Consider the following 22,303-nt stretch of genomic DNA (forward strand, 5'->3'; position numbering starts at 1 on the left):
GAACCTGGGAGACAGAGGTTGCAGTGAGCCAAGATAGTGCCATTGCACTCCAACCTGGGCAACAGAACGAGACTCCATTTCAAAAAAAAAAAAAAAAAAGGGAGAGAGACAATTATACTTTTTTCCACACAAGCTTTACAATCTAATTCAAAAATCTATTTTGAACTTACCGAATCCCAAGAATAATTAGGAGAGGAAAAGAGATAATGTTTAAATAAATTCTATCTGCCTGGTACTATAGAACATGAAGAATGGGTTCTGTGTTCCTCTTAGGAATTTCTTTTTAAAACCCCTCAAAGTAGATATTTTCATACCCTTTTAGACATCACACAACTTATAATTCAGAGTTGAATTAATTTTCCCAAAATCACACAGTAAATATATAGACTACAATTAGAGGGTGGGTAGGTCTCATTCTTAAACACATACCTTTGCATTATAGTCACATGATACCACTGAGTGTGTGTGTGTGTGTGTGTGTGTGTGTGTGTGTGAGAGAGAGAGAGCCAGAGAGAGAGAGAGAGCCCAAGAGTGAGAGTTTGTCTTGAGAAGTGTTTAAAAGGTAAACATAAATCAAGGATGCATTACAGTATCACCAAAGTAACGGTGTGAACTTGAACAATTTAACCTTTCAGAGCCATGATTGCTCCATCTATACAATAGAATAATAATAATAAACCTACATTATACAATTTCTGGAAATTAAATGAGGATGAAGAGTACTTTTGAAATTCTAAAGTTCTGTGAAAATGTTAGCTTTGATTACATATGGTTCAGCAGTTGGGTCTCCTTATTTTTTGAGATCTACCTTTTTTTTTGTATTATCTGTAGCTTGCTAAAATAACGTACCAGATGTTTTTGTTTTCAAATTTTAAAAATCCAGATCATACTGATTAGTTACAATGGTATAGTATTCAGAGAATCTTGCTCTGGGCAGTTACAATATTTTGGAGATTGTTTTACATAATAGCAACAATAACAAGAACAATGATAACTGCTAACTTGTTTACATTTACAAAATGTCAAACACTATTCTAGAATATTCAATTGAATCATCACAAAAACCCTATGAAGTACTTACTGTTATATTGTTTTGATTTCCCTGATGGAGACTTGACACAAAGAGAGACTAAGTAATTCACTCCTGTCACACACAGCTAAAAGGTGGCAGAGCTCAGTGTTTTACCCCAGGTGGTCCAGTTCTAGAGCTGTACTCTTTTCCACTATGCTATACTATCTTCCTAATACTATCTGTACAAGGAATTTTCTCCTAATGAAATGTGTTGCTGTACCCTATATAAGCTTTATCTCTAAAATTGCAGAGCAGGGAGCAGGTGGATAAAGCCAATTGCTATTCTAGTACCCTACAATAGAAATTGCAATGGACTAACTCTAATATTTAAATAACCCACTGTTAATAAACTGGCATGGTGGAATTGCATGTTTCCCAGTTAGATCAGATCTAGTTCAACGTCTCAGCAGATATAGGAATTCCTTTTCTATCACCTCAGACAGGTGGACCTCTACTCATGAATCTTCAGAGAAATGGATACCATACAAAGCAGCACATTACATTTTCAACAGCTCTAGGTATTATTTTATTTATTTATGTTAGATGAAGTTTTGCCGTGTTGTCCAACCTGGTCTCAAACCCCTGGGCTCAAGCAATCCTCCTGCCTCAGCCTCCCAAGTAACTGGAATTATAGTTGTGTGTCACTGCCCCTAGCTCTAGTTCCAGATTTTAGAAGTTAATTCTTACACAGGGTTCTCTGGAGGGACAGAACTAATAGGATTGATGTATATATAAAGGGAAGTTTGTTAGCAGAGTTGACTCACATGGTCACAAGGTGAAGTCCCACAATAGGCCATCTACAAGCTGAGGAGCAAGGAAGCCAGTGCGAGTCCCGGAACCTCAGAAGTAGGGAAGCCAGCAGTGCAGCCTTCAGTCTGTGGCTGAAGGCCCGAGAGCCCCTGGCAAATCACTGGTGCAAGTGCAAAGATCGAAAAGCTGAAAAACTTGGGAACTGATATTTGAGGGCAGGAAGCATCCGGCACAGGAGAAAGATGAAAACTGGAAGACTGCGCCATTCTAGACCTTCCATGTTCTTCTGCCTGCTTTATCCTAGCCAAACTGGCAGCTAATTAGATGGTGCCCACCCAGAATGAGGGTGGTTCTGTCTTTCCCTTTCCTTTGGCAAGGAGATTAACATTTGAGTCTGTGAGGGTTCACAGACACACCCAGGATCAATACTTTGCATCCTTCAATGCAATCAAGTAGATATTCAATATTAATCATCACATTCTCCAACACGTTCTTATATAGGTTCTATTTCTACACTATGAACAGTGAGGTTTTTCTCTAGTATACTTGATAGACCTTCAAATGTTCCAAGAAAACAATCATCATGCTTTTCCTAAGTCTTCTCTTTTTAAACACTCCCATTACCTTTCCAAACCTTTTGTTCAGCTATTGGGACCATCAACATCCTGGTCACACCTCTATGGATGAACTCTAATTTGTCAACTACTCTCTTAAATGGTGGTGTCATGACTTGATCACAGTGCTCTGGATGTGCTCTGACTAGCTATGACTGCTGCTGGATCGCCGCTTCCTTTAATCTGTACACTACTTGTTTTCCTAATACAGAGACTATGTTGTTTGCCTATGTATCATAACATATTGAAAATGCATTTACAACTTATAAAGTATATATTATTAGGTGCTAGAATTTACACTATTATTCTAATATACCGAAGCTGAGAAAAGTAATGCCATATAGTTGATTTATGTGTGTAAATACCTAAGTGACTTAAATATTGATTTTTCTCCTTCAACTGCAGATCAAACTTCCCAAATGCTAAAGCTTCCTTATTTTAAAACAAATGCATTTATGGTTCACCAGTCTACAGTACAGTAAGCTTTTTATAAGTAAGCTCAAATCACTGAAAAGCTCAAATAGACACATCTCCTTTAGCCTATTTTTAGGACTGATAAAGCTAAGAACAGAGAAACCAATAAAGACATATTTTAATGATGGCAAGGTATCTCATGGGGTAGTACAAATTTATCCCAGTTTTTTTATGCCTTCTCTATGTGTAACACGTTGAAGTGATATATGGTGTTGAATGTGATTAAAATTCAGCAGATACTTATGCAAGATCTACTATCTATAAGATGCTTATGCAGAGTTCCATAGGGAAACATTAAGACGTGAATAAAATCTGAATTGGGCCATCACTATGATCTCTCCCCAAATCCTGGGATTTTAAAGTGCATTTAGAATTATGAAATAAACCACTAGGTTTTTAGTGTGAAATTTTTATAGTATTTTAATTTTGAAAACTATACTTATTAAAACAGTATGACTGACAACATTTGTTGAGTACATGTTATGTGCTAGGTACCAAGTGAGGAGTTTTATGTTTATTTTCTCATTTCATCCTGAGAACAAACTTCTGAGGTAGGTGTGATTCGTCTCATTTTAGCGAAAATTCACTGATGCTCTGAAAGCAAAATTAACTTTCCCAAGGGCCTTGTAGTGCTTAAAGGCAGAATCAGAATCCACAACCAGCTCTGGAAAATCTCCAGAAATGAGCTTAATTTTTTATGTTATTTATATATGACTCCAATATTAATAGACACGTCAAACAACTAACACAACGCTTTACCTGTTTATTTTGGAAGAAGAGGCATAAAATGTATTTTATTAACCTGTTGTTTCTCCTCTGGAGTGTGACTTAGTATCTATTGCACCTTTGGGATTCTTATCTTCTAAAATTCACAAACAGTTTCTACTGCTGTAGTAAAGAATCACCTGCAGAGTTCACGCTTGAGGGAAGAGTGAAAAGGGAATAGTGGTAGATCAATAACACTTAGCATCACATCAAAATAGTATTCCAAGGTTGGTGTTCTGGCTTCTGCTTTTGTGGGAAATAAGTTGTCTGCTATTTCAAAATGCCCTCCGTCTGAATAATGTAACCTGAAATTTATTCAACTCATATTTAGCACTTTAAGCCATATTCAGGGTTGTGGACAGTGTAAGTAAACAATGAGGATTGGCTGCAAGGCAAGATGAGAACTCTGTTTTCTATGCTCTATTGTTCCTCCCTTTGCAACAGAAGTAGAAAGGGCCATACCATAGCCATCTACTGTGCAACGTGATGAATATCCTTAAAGACAAAATCCTTAAGCAGTAAGTGAAAGGTTAACTACAATTCTCATTTAAAAAGAAAATTGCATTGCTCATATCTCTTTTTTACAGCATTCCCATAAATTTTCCACAACGATTATACATTTTCTTTTTATTCATTTGTCATTTGTTTGACAATGGTAAACCTGTTTGTCTTTAGCTTAAAGGAACTTGGATTAAATTTTTTTGTTTGTTTGTTTGTTTTGTTTTTTTGAGACAGAGTCTCGCTCTGTAGCCCAGGCTGGAGTGCGGTGGCGCAATCTCGGCTCACTGCAAGCTCCGCCTCCCTGGTTCACGCCATTCTGCTGCCTCAGCCTCCAGAGTAGTTGGGACTACAGGCGCCCACCACCACGCCTGGCTAATTGTTTGTATTTTTAGTAGAGACGGGGTTTCACCGTCTTAGCCAGGATGGTCTCGCTCTCCTGACCTCGTGATCCGCCCGCCTAGGCCTCCCAAAGTGCTGGGATTACAGGCGTGAGCCACCGCACACGGCCTTTTCTGTTATTACAATCAGCATTGATGTTGTATATTATGAACGTGTGACTTTTCATTTTCTTGGCAGAGACTTTGAAAAACATTTGAACTCTAGTCAATAAGAAATCTCTGTTTTAATATAAAACCATAACTTAAGGTTTATTTGATTAGGTCAATGTTTAATTATGGATAACATGTATTTTTTGCACTGAATATTTACACATAAATTAATCTAGCCCATAGTAAGAGTGCTAATGGAATGTTTCATCCAAACTTAAGTTAGTAAATGGAAAACAAACAGCTGTTGCAAAGACCCTGTTTTTGGGTCTGGGCCTCATAGCACAAATTCAGAGAATTTCGCCACTACCATTTACTCACATCTGTTGAGATTGTACTATTTCAACTCAAGATTTGATCAATATATGTCACAAAGTAACAAGTAGTACTCTAAGCCAGAAAACTTAAAGGAAACATTAAATACTCATTTCCTATATGGAATGTTGCCTTTCTAAGCACATTATCTTCTTCTACGTGACGTGACGTTTTGCAAATCTATTCATAGGAGATTTATATTTTCAAGTGTGCCCAAATGGATCTAAGTGTTGGGGAAAGATATGTGAAATAAGAAAAGAAAAAAAGCTAATCCATTTGTTTTAAAATTTTGTCTGCCTACCACATTTTGTTGGACTTCTTGTTATATGAGAACTCCTAACTGTCTGGTTTTCAATTGCAACCAAAAGCATTCTTACCTGATCAAACTCTTCAAATTCTATTTACTTTGAATTATAACTGAGTACATGGAAAGTATAATTGGGCCTTACTTTTTTTTTTTTCCATTAAGTTCTAGGGTACATGTGCACAACGTGCAGGTTTGTTACCTATGTATACATGTGCCATGTTGGTGTGCTGCACCCATTAACTCGTCATTTACATTAGGTATATCTCCTAATGCTATCCCTCCCCCATCCCCCACCCCACGACAGGCTCCAGTGTGTGATGTTCCCCTTCCTGTGTCCAAGTGATCTCATTGTTCAATTCCCACCTATGAGTGAGAACATGCGGTGTTTGGTTTTTTGTCCTTGCGATAGTTTGCTGAGAGTGATGGTTTCTAGCTTCATCTATGTCCGTACAAAGGACATGAACTCATCCTTTTTTATGGCTGCATAGTATTCCATGGTGTATATGTGCCACATTTTTTTAATCCAGTCTGTCACTGATGGACATTTGGGTTGATTCCAAGTCTTGCTATTGTGAATAGTGCTGCAATAAACATACGTGTGCATGTGTCTTTATAAGCATGATTTATAATCCTTTGGGTATATACCCAGTAATGGGATGGCAGGGTCAAATGGTATTTCTAGTTCTAGATCCTTGAGGAATCACCACACTGTCTTCCACAATGGTTGAACTAGTTTACAGTCCCACCAACAGTGTAGAAGTGTTCCTATTTCTCCACATCCTCTCCAGCACCTGTTGTTTCCTGACTTTTTAATGATCGCCATTCTAACTGGTGTGAGATAGTACCTCATTGTGGTTTTGATTTGCATTTCTCTGATGGCCAGTGATGATGAGCATTTTTTCATGTGTCTGTTGGCTGCAGAAATGTCTCTTTTGAGAAGTGTCTGTTCATATCCTTTGCCCACTTTTTGATGGGGTTGTTTTTTTCTTGTGTATTTGTTTGAGTTCTTTGTAGATTCTGGATATTAGCCCTTTGACAGATGAGTAGATTTCAAAGATTTTCTCCCATTCTGTAGGTAGCCTGTTCACTCTGATGGTAGTTTCTTTTGCTGTGCAGAAGCTCTTTAGTTTAATTGATCCCATTTGTCAACTTTGGCTTTTGTTGCCATTGCTTTTGATGTTTTAGACGTGAAGTCCTTGAATTGGGTCTTTGAACGCAGCAGACAAAATACATGCTCAAGATAGGTTAGTGCTATTCGAGTGAATAAACATTTTGACAAAAATTTGTATGAGAAATTCCTGTCGGCCTCTCATTCCTCTCTATATGTCTTTCATAGTTATTCTTTTTCCCCCTGACAATCAAAACACTGTAATGAATATCTCTTGGCCTTAACAATAAGAAACATTGAATTGGGTTTTGTTTATTGTATATTGACTAGGCTGTAGTTTATGAGAATGTGGAGTTATATGAAATTGGGAAGAAATAATATGAGTAAGTAGTCCTGTGGGCAGTGGAAGGGCTGAGCTTCTGGGACACTGATAAGCCATCAGTGTTAGTTACACTTGAAGCAGTATCTCTGGTGGTCTGTCCCAGAAGTATATCCTTGACCCTGTCACATTCATAGTTTTCATCACTACCTTTTATACTTCTGCAATTTAGGTCACCCAACACAGATTATATTATCAGGTTAAACTGATTGTAGTGGTCACATTGAAAAGGAAAAAAAAAATCCCAAATTCAGGCCTTTTCCCAGCCATTTCTAATTACTGCACGTGTAAAAGGACATAGTTATTGTGAAAAGAAATGCTATCAAAACAGTCTAATGACTACAAGAAGAAAAAGAAAAGAAGAAGAAGGAGGAAGAGGAGAAGGAGACGAAGAAAAAAGCTAAGGAGAAGATGGGTAACAGGAGAAAAAAAAGAGGGCAAGAAAAGCAAATAGGAAGGAAAAAAAAAAGGAGGAAGAGAGAAATGAATGCAGGCAGGCAGGATGTTTCCTTCAGGTGTTTTATGTGTCTCCCCTGGACTGCATAACTCAGTTTCTTCCCTTCTAAACCAACTTTTCTAGAATGTATTGTCTCTGTTTGACACCTACAACTCTGGTCCATTTTCTATGCATTAAGGATGATGATGTAACTTTAAAACCTCTCATGTCAATTCTGCCTGTTCGCTAATTCTACAATCCTCTTGTTTATGTTCTATTCTAATAATTATTGGGCTTTTAAAGAAGAGAAATCTGTTCTTATCTCAAATTTATAAATACACTGAAGGAAATAACAAAACCTTGAAGTGAAACACTGTTTCTGTGATAAAAGAGAGCTCTACAAACAGATGCATGAATAAACACTTTTATGGGAGGGATACCTTTTCAGAGTTTAAGACTCAGGGGCTTTGGAATCTAAGAAGATGAATCGCTTGCCCTGTTTGTGATCCTGAATGGAAATTGACAGATATGTTTAATTTATCCTGCTTGCTATTACAAAGCCTTTTTCTCATTTGATTTTTGTGTATCCCTCCTGAAGTATTTGCTCTGGTAAGCAAAAGCAAATATTAGGTTTTACACCCCATTTAGTGAAATAACAGTGATGATAATCTGACATCAGAGAATCAAATGTTCCAGGCTTATTTCATGAAAAGGATTTCCTCTCCAGATACATTGTCCTCAATAGGCTATCCCATCCTTCATTCCTCAATTCATATTTCTTGAGATTGAGAGGGAAAAAAAAGAGGCCAGACCACTAGTAGCCTACTGCTAAATTCTTTTATGAAGCTTAGTTTTATAAATTATCTTTTAGCCTTTTTCAGTCATGTGGGAAAACTTTCCTGCCTCATTAAATCTTTAATGCAATGTGCACCATGCACACTATATTGTTATTTGTGACATTAGGTTATATATTGCATAGTAACGATAATATTACTTGCAAACAAGCTGGTTTTTTTCCCCCTGAAGGTAGAATTAAAACAGGTACTCATGGGAAACAGCTACTTGTGTTGTTCTTTTCTTAATGGGGTGAAGCTGAAGAACAGGAAAGTGAATGGCTTAGCCCAGAACCATCTCCAGGAATGGTGGTACATTTTTCCTGCAGTGCCTTCTCAATTTGATATCTGAATCTCCCTGAAGAGAATTTCCCTTAGTAGATATGGAGAAAGAGGGAAAAGGCCAAGCCTTTGGAGACCCTTATGAAATGGAATGAACTGCTCTCACTAAATTCACTTTCTCTTTGTATTGAAAAGAGATATAATTTTCATCTCTAGTAAATATAGTCTAATCCATCCAGCAAATATAAGAATTACCTCAAAGTGAACTAAAATTGCACTTACTTCTACCTGTGGAAAACCATATTTTTCTAGTCAATAGAACAATGACAGCTTAGTTCCTAAATAGCAGGAAAAAATGAAATGTTCAATTGGCTGAACACACAGTGCTCTGTAAAATCAGAGAAACCATTTCTGTCCCCAAAATGAACTAATTTGAAAGTCTCGAAGATGCTCAATTTTATGAAAGACTCATGAAATTAATAAATGAGTCTGCAAAGTCCAAAAATGTGGAAAATTACAGTTATATTTAGTATATATAACTTACCAAGACCACTTATATTTTGTTAGAAATTTTCAATGAATGTTAACGGATGAATTTTTTTATACAGAGTTCTCCTGTTTGGAATCTTTTAGCTCCCTTATTTACTGTGGTTGCCACTGACTCCTCATCAGACTGAAAATATAACTAAAAACCTTCTTTTCCTTAGTCTTCTTACTAGTGAAACATCAGCTAAGCAAACAAAGAAAAGCATTTGAATGATCAGAGAGCTATAAGAATGAGAATTCTGACAGGAAAATTTGTTTTTAAAAATCTAAGTCAGGGGGGCGGAGCAAGATGGCCGAATAGGAACAGCTCCAGTCTCCAACTCCCAGCGCAAGCGACACAGAAGACCAGTGATTTCTGCATTTTCAACTGAGGTACTGGGTTCATCTCACTGGGGAGTGCCGGACGATCGGTGCTGGTCAGCTGCTGCAGCCCGACCAGCGAGAGCTGAAGCAGGGCGAGGCATTGCCTCACCTGGGAAGCGCAAGGGGGAAGGGAATCCCTTTTCCTAGCCAGGGGAACTGAGACACACAACACCTGGAAAATCGGGTAACTCCCACCCCAATACTGCGCTTTAAGCCAACAGGCACACCAGGAGATCATATCCCACACCTGGCCGGGAGGGTCCCACACCCACGGAGCCTCCCTCATTGTTAGCACAGCAGTCTGTGATCTACCGGCAAGGCAGCAGCCAGGCTGGGGGAGGGGCGCCCGCCATTGCTGAGGCTTAAGTAGGTAAACAAAGCTGCTGGGAAGCTCGAACTGGGTGGAGCTCACAGCAGCTCAAGGAAACCTGCCTGTCTCTGTAGACTCCAACTCTGAGGACAGGGCACAGTAAACAATAACAAACACAGCCAAAACCTCAGCAGACGCAAACGACTCTGTCTGACAGCATTTAAGAGAGCAGTGGATCTCCCAACACGGAGGTTGAGATCTGAGAAGGGACAAACTCCCTGCTTAAGTGGGTCCCTGACCCCTGAGTAGCCTAACTGGGAGACATCCCCCACTAGGGGCAGTCTGACACCCCACACCTCACACGGTGGAGTACACCCCTGAGAGGAAGCTTCCAAAGCAAGAATCAGACAGGTACACTCGCTGTTCAGAAATATTCTATCTTCTGCAGCCTCTGCTGCTGATACCCAGGCAAACAGGGTCTGGAGTGGACCTCAAGCAATCTCCAACAGACCTACAGCTGAGGGTCCTGACTGTTAGAAGGAAAACTATCAAACAGGAAGGAAACCTACACCAAAACCCCATCAGTACATCACCATCATCAAAGACCAGAGGCAGATAAAAACACAAAGATGGGGAAAAAGCAGGGCAGAAAAGCTGGAAATTCAAAAAATAAGAGCGCATCTCCCCCGGCAAAGGAGCGCAGCTCATCGCCAGCAACGGATCAAAGCTGGATGGAGAATGACTTTGACGAGATGAGAGAAGAAGGCTTCAGTCCATCAAATTTCTCAGAGCTAAAGGAGGAATTACGTACCCAGCGCAAAGAAACTAAAAATCTTGAAAAAAAAGTGGAAGAATTGATGGCTAGAGTAATTAATGCAGAGAAGATCATAAACGAAATGAAAGAGATGAAAACCATGACACGAGAAATACGTGACAAATGCACAAGCTTCAGTAACCGACTCGATCAACTGGAAGAAAGAGTATCTGCGATTGAGGATCAAATGAATGAAATGAAGCGAGAAGAGAAACCAAAAGAAAAAAGAAGAAAAAGAAATGAACAAAGCCTGCAAGAAGTATGGGATTATGTAAAAAGACCAAATCTACGTCTGATTGGGGTGCCTGAAAGTGAGGGGGAAAATGGAACCAAGTTGGAAAACACTCTTCAGGATATCATCCAGGAGAACTTCCCCAACCTAGTAGGGCAGGCCAACATTCAAATCCAGGAAATACAGAGAACGCCACAAAGATACTCCTCGAGAAGAGCAACTCCAAGACACATAATTGCCAGATTCACCAAAGTTGAAATGAAGGAAAAAATCTTAAGGGCAGCCAGAGAGAAAGGTCGGGTTACCCACAAAGGGAAGCCCATCAGACTAACAGCAGATCTCTTGGCAGAAACTCTCCAAGCCAGAAGAGAGTGGGGGCCAATATTCAACATTCTTAAAGAAAAGAATTTTAAACCCAGAATTTCATATCCAGCCAAACTAAGTTTCATAAGTGAAGGAGAAATAAAATCCTTTACAGATAAGCAAATGCTTAGAGATTTTGTCACCACTAGGCCTGCCTTACAAGAGACCCTGAAGGAAGCACTAAACATGGAAAGGAACAACCGGTACCAGCCATTGCAAAAACATGCCAAAATGTAAAGACCATCGAGGCTAGGAAGAAACTGCATCAACTAACGAGCAAAATAACCAGTTAATATCATAATGGCAGGATCAAGTTCACACATAACAATCTTAACCTTAAATGTAAATGGACTAAATGCTCCAATTAAAAGACACAGACTGGCAAACTGGATAAAGAGTCAAGACCCATCAGTCTGCTGTATTCAGGAGACCCATCTCACACGCAGAGACATACATAGGCTCAAAATAAAGGGATGGAGGAAGATTTACCAAGCAAATGGAGAACAAAAAAAAGCGGGGGTTGCAATACTAGTCTCTGATAAAACAGACTTTAAACCATCAAAGATCAAAAGAGACAAAGAAGGCCATTACATAATGGTAAAGGGATCAATTCAACAGGAAGAGCTAACTATCCTAAATATATATGCACCCAATACAGGAGCACCCAGATTCATCAAGCAAGTCCTTAGAGACTTACAAAGAGACTTAGACTCCCATACAATAATAATGGGAGACTTCAACACTCCACTATCAACATTAGACAGATCAACGAGACAGAAAGTTAACAAGGATATCCAGGAATTGAACTCATCTCTGCAGCAAGCAGACCTAATAGACATCTATAGAACTCTCCACCCCAAATCAACAGAATATACATTCTTCTCAGCACCACATCGTACTTACTCCAAAATTGACCACGTAATTGGAAGTAAAGCACTCCTCAGCAAATATACAAGAACAGAAATTATAACAAACTGTCTCTCAGACCACAGTGCAATCAAACTAGAACTCAGGACTAAGAAACTCAATCAAAACCGCTCAACTACATGGAAACTGAACAACCTGCTCCTGAATGACTACTGGGTACATAACGAAATGAAGGCAGAAATAAAGATGTTCTTTGAAACCAATGAGAACAAAGATACAACATACCAGAATCTCTGGGACACATTTAAAGCAGTGTGTAGAGGGAAATTTATAGCACTAAATGCCCACAAGAGAAAGCAGGAAAGGTCTAAAATTGACACTCTAACATCGCAATTAAAAGAACTAGAGAAGCTAGAGCAAACACATTCAAAAGCTAGCAGAAGGCAAGAAATAACTAAGATCAGAGCAGAACTGAAGGAGATAGAGACACAAAAAACTCTCCAAAAAATCAATGAATCCAGGAGTTGGTTTTTTGAAAAGATCAACAAAATTGACAGACCACTAGCAAGACTAATAAAGAAGAAAAGAGAGAAGAATCAAATCGACGCAATTAAAAATGATAAAGGGGATATCACCACCGACCCCACAGAAATACAAACTACCATCAGAGAATACTATAAACACCTCTACGCAAATAAACTGGAAAATCAAGAAGGAATGGATAATTTCCTGGACACTTACACTCTTCCAAGACTAAACCAGGAAGAAGTTGAATCCCTGAATAGACCAATAGCAGGCTCTGAAATTGAGGCAATAATTAACAGCCTACCAACCAAAAAAAGTCCAGGACCAGATGGATTCACAGCTGAATTCTACCAGAGGTACAAGGAGGAGTTGGTACCATTCCTTCTGAAACTATTCCAATCAATAGAAAAAGAGGGAATCCTCCCTAACTCATTTTATGAGGCCAACATCATCCTGATACCAAAGCCTGGCAGAGACACAAAAAAAGAGAATTTTAGACCAATATCCCTGATGAACATCGATGCAAAAATCCTCAATAAAACACTGGCAAACCGGATTCAGCAACACATCAAAAAGCTTATCCACCATGATCAAGTGGGCTTCATCCCTGGGATGCAAGGCTGGTTCAGCATTCGCAAATCAATAAACATAATCCAGCATATAAACAGAACCAAAGACAAGAACCACATGATTATCTCAATAGATGCACAAAAGGCTTTTGACAAAATTCAACAGCCCTTCATGCTAAAAATGCTCAATAAATTCGGTATTGATGGAACGTACCTCAAAATAATAAGAGCTATTTATGACAAACCCACAGCCAATCCAATATCATACTGAATGGGCAAAAACGGGAAAAATTCCCTTTGAAAACTGGCACAAGACAAGGATGCCCTCTCTCACCACTCCTATTCAACATAGTGCTGGAAGTTCTGGCTAGGGCAATTAGGCAAGAGAAAGAAATCAAGGGTATTCAGTTAGGAAAAGAAGAAGTCAAACTGTCCCTGTTTGCTGATGACATGATTGTATATTTAGAAAACCCCATTGTCTCAGCCCAAAATCTCCTTAAGCTGATAAGCAACTTCAGCAAAGTCTCAGGATACAAAATTAATGTGCAAAAATCACAAGCATTCTTATACATCAGTAACAGACAAACAGAGAGCCAAATCAGGAATGAACTTCCATTCACAATTGCTTCAAAGAGAATAAAATACCTAGGAATCCAACTTACAAGGGATGTAAAGGACCTCTTCAAGGAGAACTACAAACCACTGCTCAGTGAAATAAAAGAGGACACAAACAAATGGAAGAACATACCATGCTCATGGATAGGAAGAATCAATATCGTGAAAATGGCCATACTGCCCAAGTTAATTTATAGATTCAATGCCATCCCCATCAAGCTACCAATGACTTTCTTCACAGAATTGGAAAAAACTGCTTTAAAGTTCATATGGAACCAAAAAAGAGCCCGCATCTCCAAGACAATCCTAAGTCAAAAGAACAAAGCTGGAGGCATCACGCTACCTGACTTCAAACTATACTACAAGGCTACAGTAACCAAAACAGCATGGTACTGGTACCAAAACAGAGATATAGACCAATGGAACAGAACAGAGTCCTCAGAAATAATACCACACATCTACAGCCATCTGATCTTTGACAAACCTGAGAGAAACAAGAAATGGGGAAAGGATTCCCTATTTCATAAATGGTGCTGGGAAAATTGGCTAGCCATAAGTAGAAAGCTGAAACTGGATCCTTTCCTTACTCCTTATACGAAAATTAATTCAAGATGGATTAGAGACTTAAATGTTAGACCTAATACCATAAAAATCCTAGAGGAAAACCTAGGTAGTACCATTCAGGACATAGGCATGGGCAAAGACTTCATGTCTAAAACACCAAAAGCAACGGCAGCAAAAGCCAAAATTGACAAATGGGATCTCATTAAATTAAAGAGCTTCTGCACAGCAAAAGAAACGACCATCAGAGTGAACAGGCAACCTACAGAATGGGAGAAAATTTTTGCAATCTACTCATCTGACAAAGGGCTAATATCCAGAACCTACAAAGAACTCAAACAAATTTACAAGTAAAAAACAAACAACCCCATCAAAAAGTGGGCAAAGGATATGAACAGACATTTCTCAAAAGAAGACATTCATACAGCCAACAGACACATGAAAAAATGCTCATCATCACTGGCCATCAGAGAAATGCAAATCGAAACCACAATGAGGTACCATCTCACACCAGTTAGAATGGCGATCATTAAAAAGTCAGGAAACAACAGGTGCTGGAGAGGATGTGGAGAAATAGGAACACTTTTACACTGTTGGTGGGATTGTAAACTAGTTCAACCATTATGGAAAACAGTATGGCGATTCCTCAAGGATCTAGAACTAGATGTACCATATGACCCAGCCATGCCATTACTGGGTATATACCCAAAGGATTATAAATTATGCTGCTATAAAGACACATGCACACGTATGTTTATTGCAGCACTATTCACAATAGCAAAGACTTGGAATCAACCCAAATGTCCATCAGTGACAGATTGGATTAAGAAAATGTGGCACATATACACCATGGAATACTATGCAGCCATCAAAAAGATGAGTTTGTGTCCTTTGTAGGGACATGGATGCAGCTGGAAACCATCATTCTTAGCAAACTATCACAAGAACAGAAAACCAAACACCGCATGTTCTCACTCATAGGTGGGAACTGAACAATGAGATCATTTGGACTCAGGAAGGGGAACATCACACACCGGGGCCTATCATGGGGAGGGGGGAGGGGAGAGGGATTGCATTGGGAGTTATACCTGATGTAAATGACGAGTTGATGGGTGAAGCACACCAACATGGCACAAGTATACATATGTAACAAACCTGCACGTTATGCACATGTACCCTACAACTTAAAGTATAATAATAATAAATAAATTAAAAAAATAATAATAAAAATAAATTTAAAAAAAATCTAAATAACAGAATGGACAAATATAAAAAGAGGCTAGATCAGACATACCCAAACATTCTCAGTTCAGAATGTTCATAGTGTATTCATGATTTTTTCATAGTGCCTCCTTGGCCAACAGAAATAAGCCACCGTTCTATTTCTTAAGTAGTTAGTGGCAAACAACTTAATAAATATTCATGTTCTAACAACCTAGCAATTGTTTAGAAAGAAAATGGACTGAAAATAATAATTTTTTTCATAAATAACCAGAATTACTTACTTATGGGATGTGGTACCTTTGGGGCAGTATATGCCTTCTCAAACTTGAGTATCAGATTGGGTAATGCTATCCTTATTTCCTTTTCCACATTGACTTTTGTGCAGTTCTTGCTTTTAATTACAGTTTTTTAATAAGATATAAGATGGCCTAAAGTACAAGTAAGCAAAAACATGGCTGAAAATGTTGAGAACATCCTTAAATGGAATATAGCATGTTCTAAGGTTTCAATTTGTGAACCACCTTGAGTTAGTTGTTGCAGTGCCCAACAGATATTTAGTATCGCTGTGTTTCCTTCAAATGTTTAGAATATTCCACTGTGCCTTTATGAGTTCACTGCAGCACCCTGGGGCACCTCTACACACAGTTTGTGAACATGGGAGTAGATAGATCCTAGAGGCATTGAAACTACACAGAAACTTGAATGACATTAGGGATCCCAGAGCCACTGGAGAATCTTCATTAGGGAAGTGCAACAACATGTGTAATAGCTGATTAAACTTTCCCCATAAAAAAGACTGAAGTCAGAGAGATGAATTCAGATTCTTGATGAGGACCTACTTGGTGTGATATGGCATTGGGAATGGAAAATTAGACTAGAAATATTTCAAGAGAATAGATTGAAGGACTAATCTGATATAAATAATAAAGTTAAAAAATCTGATGCACTTATGAGTTTTCTAATTTAAAATAGAAAAATAAAGCATTTGGCTTGACCCAATCATGGAGGTTGAGAAAATGATCAAGTTTATCTCCCAGAAAGATCTAGATAATGAGATTAACTTAGGGTATGTTGAGTGTTTAAGACATTATTGGAAAGTAATTCAGTAAAATACTGTTAAGGGCTACATTGCATTCCCTCAAAAGTCATATGTTGAAGTGTTAATCTTCAGTACCTCCGAATATGACTCTGTTCAGAGATAGGATCTTTTAAGAGGTAATTAAGTTAAAATGATGTCATTAGGGTGGACCCTGATCCAATATGACTGGTGTTCTTATAGCAAGACACAATTAGAGCACAGATACACTCAGAGGGAAGTCCCTGTGAAGAAACAGAGAGAAGGCAGCCATCCATGAGCTAAGGTGGGAGGTCTCAAAAGAAACCAACTCTGTTGACACCTTGATCTTGGACTTCTAGCTTCTAGTACTGTGAGATAATAAGTTTCTGTTGTTTAAGTCACTTCATCTCTGGTACTTTTTTATACAGGCAAGAGAAAATTAACAGAGAAACACAGGACAGGCCAGAAGATATAGATTGGTGGACCGGATATAAACATAGTAGTTAATCTATGAGAATGGAATCCGTAAGAAATGATAATCAAAAAAGAGTGAGAAAGGTCTTAGAGCTATCAATCACTGAGTGGAGAATAAGAAAAAAAAACTGTCTATAAGTGAGACAGAGGTATGACCAGGGCAGGGGAAGGAGTACCAGGAAAATTCAATGTAATGAAAGACAAGGGAGTCAAGAATCATAAGAATCTTGACTCTTAATCATAATGATTAAGAATGAAACTCAACCAAAGGGCCATTAGTGGTTGCTACACAGAATTTATAAATGACCTTTCAAGATTCACTTCTAATGGAGTACCAAAGGCAGTCAACAGGATACAGAAGATAAAAATTAGAAAACATGGATGTATGGGAAGACAGAAACTGAATGTGATGCGCCATATCTCTAAGTTTGATAGTGAAACTAATAAATAACCATAGGTAAGAGCTGGAGGAGACAATAGACATTGGCAACCCTGTGCACATGGGATTTGAAGGAGAGAGTAAATGTTAGGATACTGAAGGGTTTCTAAGACAGTGCAGAAGCGAGGGCAAGGAGGCACCAGACAAAGGTGGCACCTGGAACATGGAGGAGTGGACAGATGGAGAAGAGGTAGAGAATTCTTCATCTAAAGCAAGAGGAAAGTATGATATATACTCGGAATATTCTTGAAGCTTTTTCTCTGAATAAAAGCATCCTTCAGAAAAAAAAAGTATTGTCTTGTCTCTTATACAATGGTATGTACTCTTTGGGGAAGACACATTAGCTGGAGACAACACCAGGAAAAGCTTGATTTTACAGCTTATGGGAAGATTGTGGAGTTGAAGAAAAAATAGAAAGAAATGAATTTTAAAAATAATAAGTTAATATTCCTAGGGGTACAACCTCTAAATTGCAGAGTGATATCTTAAGCAATCCTTTTAAGAATTACTTAAGTGCCTGAGCGTGGTAGCTCACACCTATAATCCCAGCACTTTGGGAGACGGAGGTGAGTAGATTGCTTGGGTTAGGATTTTGAGACCATCCTGGCCAACATGGCAAAATCCCATCTCCACAAAAAATACAAAAAATTAGCCAGGCGTGGTGGCACATACCTGTAGTCCCAGATACGGGGGAGGTTGAGGCATGAGAACTACTTAAGCCTGGGAGGAGGAGGTTGCAGTGAGCTGAGATTGTGCCACTCTACTCCAGCCTTGTTGGCAGAGTAAGACTCTATCTCAAAAAGTAAAGAAAGAAAGAATTACTTAAGTGAGTACTTGACTAACTGGTTATATAAATGTGATCATAAACACATACCTTTAGGGTGACTGAAAAAGATATTGATTCTAATATTGTAAATGAGTACTCGTGGCTTGGGAAAGAACATCTAGTAACAGTATCCTGAACATTTTTAAAATGGTCTGTATTTCACACAACTTAACTGGAACAGCTTCACCCATGACAATTTCCAGGCGATTCAAAATATGTTGTAATAATGACAAACATGAGTATCAGAGACACACAAGAGAGTTTAGAAAAAAAATCATTTTATGGAATATGAGCTAAAACAATGTTTTACTGTTGTTGCTATTTTTATTAGCCCTCAGCAGAATAAGGTAAATTATTTCTATTCCTTAGTTCGTGTTTTATATTATCTCTGACATATGTAAGGCACCGCTATTTTTCTGCATATTTATTTGTTCATCTTTCCCCCTTTCTCCACCTCTAATTTCTCTCTCTTAGTATTTTACTTTATGTCAGGAATCCCCAACCCCCCGGGGCTATACAGGTCCATGGCCTGTTAAGAATTGGGCCGCACAGCAGGAGGTGAGCATCAGGCAAGTGAGCATTACTGCCTGAGCTCCACCCCTGTCCGATCATCAGGCATTAGATTCTCATAGGAGCATGTGCCTCATTGTGAACTGCACATGCAAGGGATCTAGATTTCATGCTCCTTATGAGAATCTAATGCCTGATGATCCGATGTGGAACAGTTTTATCCCAAAACCCCTCCTCTGCGTCTGTGGGAAAATTGTCTTCCACGAAACCTGTCCCTGATGCCAAAAAGGTTGAGGACTGCTGCAAGTTTACATTATATGTGACTTTATTATAAATAGATATGAAAAACACATTAGCAAATCAGATATCATAGGTGATCTTTTTCTACTTCATCTGTAGTCCTAACAGTTTTGACATTCAAATTACACACAATTTGACTCTTTTTATTGACAAAATGGAAAATTATCCTTAATTCAAAATGTATTTTATTTGAGCATATATGGTGATTTCATATATTAAGTTGTTATTTTTCTTTCCTTTTTAGAGAAGCCATATTCAAGAAAAATAGCATGTACTTCAAATTTTAAATGATCAAAATAGATTCGGAAGCTCAAAAGTTTTGGAACATTATAGGCCTATATCCCAATATTCTTCCAAAATCTATTTTCAAATATATTTATTAATTTAGAAAATTCTAAATAATCCATTCCTTTTTTTGAAATATATACAATGTAAAACTTTTTTTTTCTCCTGCCTTTCTAGAATCCTCTTATTGAGAAAATGTGTAGCTGATCTAAAGAAGCATGCTATGTGAAATTTTGAATGTTTATCTTAATAGAACCTAAAATCTTCCACATAGGTTCACCCCTCATTATTCACAATAATGCCAAGTGCTCTAGTCCAGGCAGATGTTTATTATTTTAAATGTGAAAAGACATTAGAATAAGGCCATTTCTCAGTGGATTAGGGGAATCAGAGTTTTCTGAATTTAAGTTCCTTATAGAGCCCCACGTAATGAGCTATTAGACGATGTTGCAGGACTGTAATATAAAATCCTGTTTAATCAGCCATAGCGAGCTATGTGCCATTCTCTGTGGAACACTAAGAGGAATCAGGGTTCCTCCTCCTCCATCCAGTGCACTCCCAGCCCGGAATTGCTTTCTGGTCAGGGTCGGCCATGAAAGGCCATAGAGAGCCAACCCTGCGAAGCCAGGTCTCCACATGTCAGCACAGAGCAAGCAGCAGAATACAGATCATCAGCTTTGTTTTATGAATGTCTCTATTTACAGTACTGGAGTGGAATTTTAAAAAAAGGATTGCAGTATTTGCATTGAATCTGTCACTCACAACTTCAATTTTGATTCCTGTCCTATAAATGATCTTGCTTTCCCATTTTTTTCTTAATTTCTACAAGGTGACTGTCAATGTCAAAAAATGTAAACCTCAAGTGTATATACATGGTGCTTGGCATGTATGTTAGAAAGAAAGAAGTTCACTTAATGAAAAGAGGATAATATTTATTCAAACTAAGCCTATTAAATTACACAGAGGAAAGTATACCTTCTTTGGCTGTTTTGATTGAATTTTAATATAAAATAAAACTTGCTGCTAACCTTTTGTTTTTCTTTGACCAATAACATTTCTCAGCTTAGTGTATGGGTTATGTAAAGTACCTGTCAAATGGAGGGATGTCTTTGTTGAAAGAATCCAGACTCACAGAAAGTTAGTGACCCTCAGGGATGGGTAGAAATCTCCCAATTTTGACAAAGATCATTCTCTGTTTGGGATTTGTAAAGCTCAAACTATAGACTAAGAAGATGACAGGAGAGTCTGGTGTTTGGCTTCATGGACCTTAACCTATTTCAGCAAGCCTGCAATACTGGGGAAAATAATACATAAATTTATGTTTATGTCACGCTTGCAGTTGATGAGTAAGGTTTGTAAAAGATTACTCCTAAATAAATGCCTATCGTTCCCACTCCATACTCCAGTGATTTCTGCTTCTTGCAAATACTGCCCTCTAGAACAATAAAATTCTTATACAACAATAAGTAAAATATGATTTAATAGCCCATCTCCTATCCTGTAATGATTATGCATCTTCTGTCTTGTAGCTCCCAGCAGTAGGAGGACAGTTGACATTTACCATATCATATGACCTGGAAGAAGAGGAAGAAGATACAGAACATGTTCTCCAGTTTATGATTATCTTAGAGGTAGAGTACTGAGACCATCATTGATGTTCACCCATGTTACTTCCTTATGTTACTTGAGGTTACCAGTACTGTATTTTTTACCTGCCTCGTTTGACATTGACTTACGTGACTACTAAAAATATATACCTTAGGAGTTTTTAATGCCACTCTTATGTTTCACTCTGAGACATATCTAGAAGATTGAGTATATTTGTTGGGTTTGAATGATAAAGGAGAACTCTAGACCAGACTTGAAATGAAATTTCAAACGTAAGTATCATGTTTCCAAAATATAAATATTATGAAAGTGTTTAGGTACACGCTAATTTACATAGTTGTGTTTTTCTCATTTTCGCTTGCTTCCAGGTAGATTTTATTGTCTACTTCTTTGATTACATTAGATAAAATAAAATGAAACAGGAAACTTGTTTATTTAGCGATAGTTTAATCTCGACTTCAAAATCCTGTTTTAGGTAAGAAAGGTACAGGAGAAACTGCTTTCAAGATTTGAAGGGCCATAGGCAATTTCAAAATGCTCGAAGCCTGAAGTTTCCTTAGAGGCTCTCTGCCACCCTTTCTTATCATATCCATTCTTTCCAATAATGTATCCCCTTCCCTCGACACTGATACATATTCAGAGGCACACACATGCATGCATGTTCATGATTCCAAATGGGTAGATGTTAATTTAGCACCAGGCTCTGTTGTTCTTCTGTCTTGAAACTTTCATGCATGTGAATCTATGACAAAATAAAAAATTCTTTTCTCAAAATGGACATTTTCCAGTATGGGATGAAGTGGTCTGCTCTTACTCTCTTTCTCTCTCTCTCTCTCTGTGTGTGTGTGTCTCTCTCTGTGTGTATATATATATATATCTATGGCAACTAGATGTATACTTTGGAATTCCTTTAAGATGAAAGGAGTTCTCTAAATGCAAAGTGTTGAGTGAAATTACGTAGCATTCATGTGAATGAACTAAGAAAAGAAGGATTAACTAAATGTCATAGGTCATTCAATATACTCCTTAGATGCCATTATCCTATTTTGAGAATTAGACTGCAATCTTTTTTATTGTTTGTTTTTTCCCATGTAGAAAGTTCCTTTAAAATAATAGCTTAATTCAGTTTTAAGTTTCTTTCTCTATTGTTCTACACAACCCACATCCATCATAAAATAATATATTTGAAATATGTAACTTTTGTGCACTTTTGGCAATTTGAGGTGTTTGTAATCACATATATGTTTATGAGTTGTCAGGTAGCTATTATTTTAGTTAATGGGGAACTAACATCATGCCAAACCAAGAAGCGAGAAGCATATGCTTCATAATGCATTTGGCTAAGGTTAATATTGAAATTGCATTGCCTTCCCTTCATGTATCCCACAAATATATTCCCTGAATGATAGGGAAAGCCAACCCGAAAATAAAAGT

General features: G+C 38.0%; 1 protein-coding gene across 7 annotated transcripts in view; it reads left to right on the forward strand.

Annotated features, from left to right (window-relative positions):
• Window positions 1-22,303, forward strand: part of LOC105465590 (laminin subunit alpha 2) — a 628,094-nt gene that overhangs the window by 335,320 nt on the left and 270,471 nt on the right. For all 7 annotated transcript variants that reach the window (XM_071096438.1, XM_071096439.1, XM_071096441.1 and 4 more), the window contains exon 13: window positions 20,791-20,892. In XM_071096438.1, the coding sequence (XP_070952539.1) occupies window positions 20,791-20,892 (102 nt within the window). The remainder of the gene's footprint in view (window positions 1-20,790; window positions 20,893-22,303) is intronic.

The sequence above is a fragment of the Macaca nemestrina genome, chromosome 5 (genome assembly GCF_043159975.1).
Source record: "Macaca nemestrina isolate mMacNem1 chromosome 5, mMacNem.hap1, whole genome shotgun sequence".
NCBI lineage: Eukaryota > Metazoa > Chordata > Mammalia > Primates > Cercopithecidae > Macaca > Macaca nemestrina.